This window comes from Aptenodytes patagonicus, chromosome 9 (genome assembly GCF_965638725.1).
Source record: "Aptenodytes patagonicus chromosome 9, bAptPat1.pri.cur, whole genome shotgun sequence".
NCBI classification, from domain to species: Eukaryota; Metazoa; Chordata; class Aves; order Sphenisciformes; family Spheniscidae; genus Aptenodytes; species Aptenodytes patagonicus.
Genome location: NC_134957.1, coordinates 25,174,713 through 25,180,733, shown reverse-complemented (window position 1 = coordinate 25,180,733; position 6,021 = coordinate 25,174,713). Strand labels below are relative to the sequence as shown.

At 59.4% G+C, this 6,021-nt stretch overlaps 1 protein-coding gene across 1 annotated transcript; it reads right to left on the bottom strand.

The window, feature by feature from the left end:
* Positions 1–119: 119 nt before the first annotated feature.
* On the bottom strand, positions 120–4,181 carry CCNB3 (cyclin B3). The gene is made up of 11 exons (XM_076347689.1): positions 4,068–4,181; positions 3,903–3,986; positions 3,592–3,710; positions 2,984–3,065; positions 2,546–2,644; positions 2,276–2,368; positions 1,864–2,001; positions 1,244–1,399; positions 800–949; positions 489–619; positions 120–352 (listed from the first exon to the last, which is right to left on the bottom strand). Exons 1-11 carry the CDS (start codon positions 4,158–4,160, stop codon positions 280–282), a joined length of 1,218 nt encoding a protein of 405 aa, XP_076203804.1. The 5' UTR covers positions 4,161–4,181; the 3' UTR covers positions 120–279.
* Between the last annotated feature and the right edge of the window lie 1,840 nt (positions 4,182–6,021).

Sequence of the window (6,021 nt, the reverse complement as noted above, 5' to 3'; positions counted from 1 at the left end):
GAGACCTGGCCCCTTCAGCCTCCAGCTTCCTGCTCTGACCCCTTTATGCTCCCCATCATGCAACCCTCCCCCCCTGCCCCAACACAGCTCAGGGGCTCAGCATGATCTCCACCACCAGCTCATAAGACAAAACACAATATTTTATTGACAGCTCCACATGACTTTTTTTCCCCCCCGCCCCTTCCCTCCCCTTCAGTTAAAATTGCTGCTATTTATGTACATGGTGCTCCCCTGCCAGAGAGCACCCAGCTATTTACAGGCTATTTACAGAGATAAAGGCTAGCAGCTCTTCAGTATCTCCTCCAGCTTGAGCATGTCCATGGGGGTGACTTTGGCAACCTCAAAGAAGACCCTGGAAGGAACGATGTTGGCTTAGAGCTCAGCCACAGCCCTGACACCCATCCACCAGAGCCCCCCCAAGCTCTCTGCAGCACCCAAGGGTGCATGCTGGTGGTGCCACCCTCCACAGAGGGGGCAGGCATGCTCACCTGTGTGAGTACTTGGTGCGCACAGCCTTCAGCTTGTCATGGGGCTGGTATGTGAGCAGGAAATTCAGCCTCTTCACCAGGGGATGCAGGTCCTGGGAGCGGTACCCGCTGTAGTACTCCAGGGTGGGGGTCTGCAAAGGGACAGCAGGGCTGAGCTGGGGGTCCTCTCAGCAATGGTACAGCCATTATCTTCCCTCTCCAGCCTCACAAATCTGAGCATAGCCCCAGAGCATTATCCCCACACACTGGTCCATCCAGTCCTGCACCCCCATGGTGCCTCAGGGAGGACAGCAGGTTGAGCATGCGCTTACCCAGCCACCAAGGTCCTTCATGGTGAGTGCCAGCAGCAGGCAGCTGGCAGCCAGCTTGGAGGGGCTCTCCTGGGCATAGTCGTACTCCTGCAGGGTCATCTCGCAGAGGAAGCGGGCCAGCGTCAGTGTCTCCATGGTGGCATGGGCACACTACAGCCAGGCAGGCAGGGAAAGGCTCAGCCTTTTGAGCAATGCTGCTCCCCCCCTCAACTTTTTTGGGATCTAGAGTGCTGCCCCTAGGGCACAGGACACAGATCCCACAGCCCCAGCCTGCCACAGATCAGCATCCTCACCCCTTAACCCTGTTGGGGGGGCCTGGCCAAACCCTCCTTGCTGCCAGCTGGGAGCCCAGGGCCCCAGGGATGCACATCACCACCCCAGGGAGCCAACACAAGGGATGCCTGGAGGCATCTTGACACCAGCCCACCCTCCTGCTACACCCACCTTGGCAAAGCGTCGCAGGAACCGGTAGGGGATGGGGATGTTGATGTCGAACTTGAGGGTGCTGAGGATGCTCATCTCCATAGCAATGAGCTCTTCCCGCTTGTAGGCATCGTCACAGATGTAGAGGAAGTCATCCACACACGGTGGGCAACGCTCCTGCTGGGGCACAACTGCTCAGCACTCTAACAAGGACTTATCCTGGCAACGCTCAGGAAATCCTACCAGTCTGCAGGCCCTGTAAGGGCTCATGCCCTGCCAGACCCTGAAAGGACTGTTACAACATCCAGTGGGGCTTGTGTGTTGTCTATACTGCCCCAGCCCTTGGCTCTAACTCCAAGCCTTGCTTGCATGAGGTTGAACTCGGATGTCCTGGTGGTCTCTGCAGAGCAGAGAGGAGCCAGGTCTCCAGTAACACCAGAAGACAGGATCCAGCCCACCAGGACTGCATTCACAGCCCTTGGGATAGGAAGGGGTAACACAAGGACAGGCATGCCACCCCAGCAGCTCTCAGGGCAGTGGCCCGGCACCATGGGGACCTGGCCTTCTCCAGTAACCCATGGGGACCAGAGAGGCACAGCCCCCTCTGCCCCAGCACCCCAAGACAGCACACAAGGAGTCACCTCAAATTTGGAGGCAATGAGGATGGCGGTGGAGCCGATGAGCTGCAGCTTGTCCCTCATGCTCACCACCTCCACCAGGTAGTGGTCCACCAGCTTCACAGCCAGGTACAGCGTCTCGTGGTTCAGCTCAAAGTTCTCCTGCAAGGATGCAGGCAGGTGGGCAGGAATGGGTGTCAGGCAGAAGCTAGGCCCACCTGGCCCCCCCAGGTTCCCTCACAGGGGCCAGAGGTGCCCATAGGGCCAGGCTCGGAGGGAAGGATGCAGGCTCATCCCCAGCCTGGGGAGGGGGAAGATCAGCTCTGCACTCGGGACACTTGCAGCAGCCTCTGCCAGCATACTGAGGTCCCACATGCCAAAGGCAGGATGGGGGCCGCTCGGCAGGCGGCCATGCCCCCTCCCCATGCCCACATACCTGCACCTCCACCATCCAGTCCACCAGGATGGCACGCATGTCCCCGCTGATGTCTGGCTGCTTCTCCATGTAGTCAGGGAGCATGAATTTCTCCTGCCGAGGTACCAGCTATCAGGGACTCGACAGACACCACCACTCTCAAATGAGCCCCCTCCCGCCCCATGCAGGCCCCTGCCAGGCACTCAGAGCCTCTGCGCAGCAGGTGGCCCTGCCCTCATGATTACCCCTTTCCCACACAGGGCTGCCACCCCCTGGCCAGGCATCACCCACCTCTCTTCCCCGCATGTATTCAAAGATCTCCTTGGCGTACTCCGCATTGGCATAGGGGTCACCCAGCTGCTCCTTGTCTATGTCCTCCACTTCTGGTACCTGGTGGGATGGAGGAGGCAGTGGTAAGGGGGAGACTGAGCTCTGTGGGTGCCAGTCACCCCTTCAGGGCAAGGCTGCTGCACCTCTGCACCCCCTTCCCCATCACCCTGCAGCCCCCACCCCACTCTTTCCCATGGGAGATCTTTTGAAGGAAGAAGGCAGGGGGGTTTACCGCCCTCCCCAGCTTCCCATCACACTGGCCCGATATCTCTGAGGTCCAAAGCACTGCCTGGTGCCCCGGTATCACCAGCGGCAGCCATAGACCAGCACCATCAGGATAAGACTGGGGGCCAGGCTGCAGCCCAGGGTCCCTGCCCTCTCCTTGGAGGGCTTCGGTACCTGAGCAGGCACCGGCTCCTCTGGCACAGGATCCTCCTTGGGCTCTGCAGTAGCCTCTGTCGGGGGAGTTTTCTTCATTGACCTAGGCAGGACAAGAGCATAAATCATTACTGGGAGGAAGCCACATCTCCTGGCTGAAAGGGGTTCTCCAGAGCCCCTTGCTGCTTCAGGAAAGGGCTAAATCACCTGTAAAATATCCCCATAGAGACTCTTAGAATAATTTAGGTTGGAAAAAACCTTTAAGATCATCAAGTCCAGCTGCAAACCTAACACTGCCAAGTCCACCACTAAACCATGTCCCTAAGCACCACATCTACACATCTTTTAAATACCTCCAGGGATGGTGACTCAGCCACTTCCCTGGGCAGCTTGTTCCAACGCTTGACAACCCTTTTGGTAAAGAAGTTTTTCCTAATATCCAATCTAAACCTCCCCTGGTGCAACTTGAGGCCATTTTATCTACTGTCTGCCCTCCCCATCTGGCTTATGGTCTCCATCACCCAGAGGAAGCCCCCACCACTGCCTGTTCTTCCCTATGGTACAGGTTTGCAGGTGCTGGCCCTGCAGTGTCCCCCCTGCCCCAGTCCCCATCTCCCCTGGCTACTCACTTTTTCAGGTTGATCTCATTGTTCTTGGCCACCCCCAGGGCAGCATGGGCCCTCTGTGCCTTGTGTGGTGCCACTTTCACAGCCTCCTTCTTCCCTGCCACCACCTGGTTCTTGTGAGCCTGTTTGGGTGAGAATGGGAGCATGCAGAGGTGCACAGAGGGAAGCGAGGTGTGCCCTGCAGGGAGACCTCTCCTCCTGCTGACGGGGCACAGGACACCCCCGACTCTGCATACTGGAGGGGATATCCAGCCCCACTCCCATGGGGGGCTCATAGGGGGCACCAAAGCCCCCACGCCCACAGAAGCACTCACATTAGTGATGTCCCCAAATGCTGACCTCTTCTTGGGCCCACCCTGGGGTGAGGATGGAGACCTCTTGGCCTGACAGCTCTCATCCTGCAATAAAGGCTGTTAGAAGATGGGGAGCCAGCTGCCCCACAGGAGCCTCCCACACCCCTTGCCCAGCACAGGACTCACCTTCTCAGCGTTGGCATTCTCTGCAGCAGAGCTCACCTTGCCTGCTCGGGACTGCTTGGTGCTCAGCATCTTGGCATTGCGTGGCAACGGCATCCTCTCCCTCAGCCTCTACGAGCAAGCTGGGAGCAGAGCAGGGCTTGATGTGGGCAGCTGCCTGCCCCCAGGGACACCCTCAAGGACTAGGGGCAGAATCATGGGGCATTTGTCCCTCCTGGGGGGGTAGTACAGCAGGGACAGACCCCAACCCCCTCCCCAAGCAGACAGATGGTGTCCCGAGGCAACCTCAGGGAGAGTGCAGGTCTGGCTAGGGGTGCGGGGAAGGGCTGATATGCTCATCCCAGGGGAGAGGGGGAACATGGAGCCCCACAACCCCCACCAAGAGCACCCTGCTGGGACCAGAAGGAGAGGGGCAGTTCCCAGCTCCCTGCATCCCAGAGAAGGGGATAAAGGCTGCCACTCCCTTACTCCCCCTCCCCCAGCACCAGGCAGGGAAGTGAGCTCGGGGGTACCTCCGCACCCCAGGGGAGCAGGAGCCCCCAGGATAGGGGCCTCCACCCCCGACCTCCCCGGGACATTGGGGAACGGGCCTATGGGAGGAAGATACCGAGCCTATGGGGCGGTCGACACCCACGAGGGAGAGAAGGACTAAGCCTTCAGGGGGCCCCCACTCCCCCGCATTCCTCCCTCAGCCCCCGGGAGTCCCTCGGGAGAGCTAGGGATCCCACAGACCCCCCGCCACTCACCTGCGCCGCCACCCCGCGGCCGGCCCCGGCTCTTTTGAAAGTAGCAGTTCGGTAGCGGCCGGCCATCACTGGCCGAGCGTCGCCCAATCAGAGTGCGGGGCGGTGCCAGGCGGCGGCCAATCTGCGAGCGGATAGGGATGCGGTTGCTAAGGGGCAGGGCGGCAGGGTTTAAAATTCAGCCCCGGCGGCCAATGGAAGGGTGACTTGCGGCGGGGGAGGGGCGGGCAGGCCGGCCGGCCGGCCGAGGCAGGCGGTGATTGGTGGGACAGGTTGCCGTTTAAATCCGTCTTGCGGGAGCTGGTGGGGAGGGTGTTGTGGCGGCCAGTGGGCCAGGCTTGGAGCCGGTGGGGGAGCGACCGCGCCTCCACCACCCCCTGCCATGCCCTGGTGGGACCCGGAGCTCCGGGGGAGCAGCCCCGGCTCTCCCGCCCTTCGTGGGGGGCACGGAGCGACCTCCACTGGCCTCTGGGCCTGGTGCGCCCTGCAGGGGCCTCGACCCCGGCCTGCTGCCCTCTTCCTCCGCCAGCAGCAAGGGCTGTGGGCGACTCCTTTGCCCCCCCCGGACACCAGGGCTGCCCTTTCTCACCGTGTTGGGGGTCTCTGGTTTGCGGGGCAGGGCGTACCCCGGGCTGGCCATGCAGCTCCTGTGACCCGCTGTGGTGAATGGGTGGTTTAGATCGCTTAAAGAACACTGTCGAAAGGATTAGCGAAAGTGGTTTTAACATGATGTCATAAAAGTGCGATTTAACGAAGTTCGATGGCAAGGTTCTCTTTGTTACTGTACCGCATAATCATTTGAACAATGATTCAAAACTACCAAGGCAGAGTCAAAGTTCCTGAGACAAAATCAAAGTTACCAAGGCACAAATCAGTTACCATACTACAAGGTTATGCGTGATGTCGGTCGCTTACCAAAGATCTGTCGTTGGTGAGAGGTCTCCCTGCCTCGAGGAGCAACCTTGAGGGCATCCCAGCACAAGGGGAGATCACCGCCAGGCTGCTTAGTCGGGAGACCTCAAAGAAGGCTCACTTAGGCTATCATATTTATGGGATAAAGTGGTTGGCTCGTAGTCAAATGACATGCGATGGGAAAGGTATGCATGAGACTCCCTGTACCCACAACTTTCTTTGTTCCTTGATAAATGAGTCTTGGAAAAGCCAACCACTTTTCATGTGTTAATTGCGTGATCGGTGTTCCAAGCTCATACGCA

What these genes read in the sequence shown, in the direction of transcription:
- CCNB3 (XM_076347689.1), bottom strand. Translation starts at nt 4,160, where the DNA reads ATGCCGTTGCCACGCAATGCCAAGATGCTGAGCACCAAGCAGTCCCGA. An exon ending in TCCTGCGACGCTTTGCCAAG is followed by an intron (nt 950 to 1,243) that starts GTGGGTGTAGCA and finishes GCCTGGCTGTAG; the next exon opens with TGTGCCCATGCCACCATGGA. An exon ending in CGCACCAAGTACTCACACAG is followed by an intron (nt 353 to 488) that starts GTGAGCATGCCT and finishes CGTTCCTTCCAG; the next exon opens with GGTCTTCTTTGAGGTTGCCA.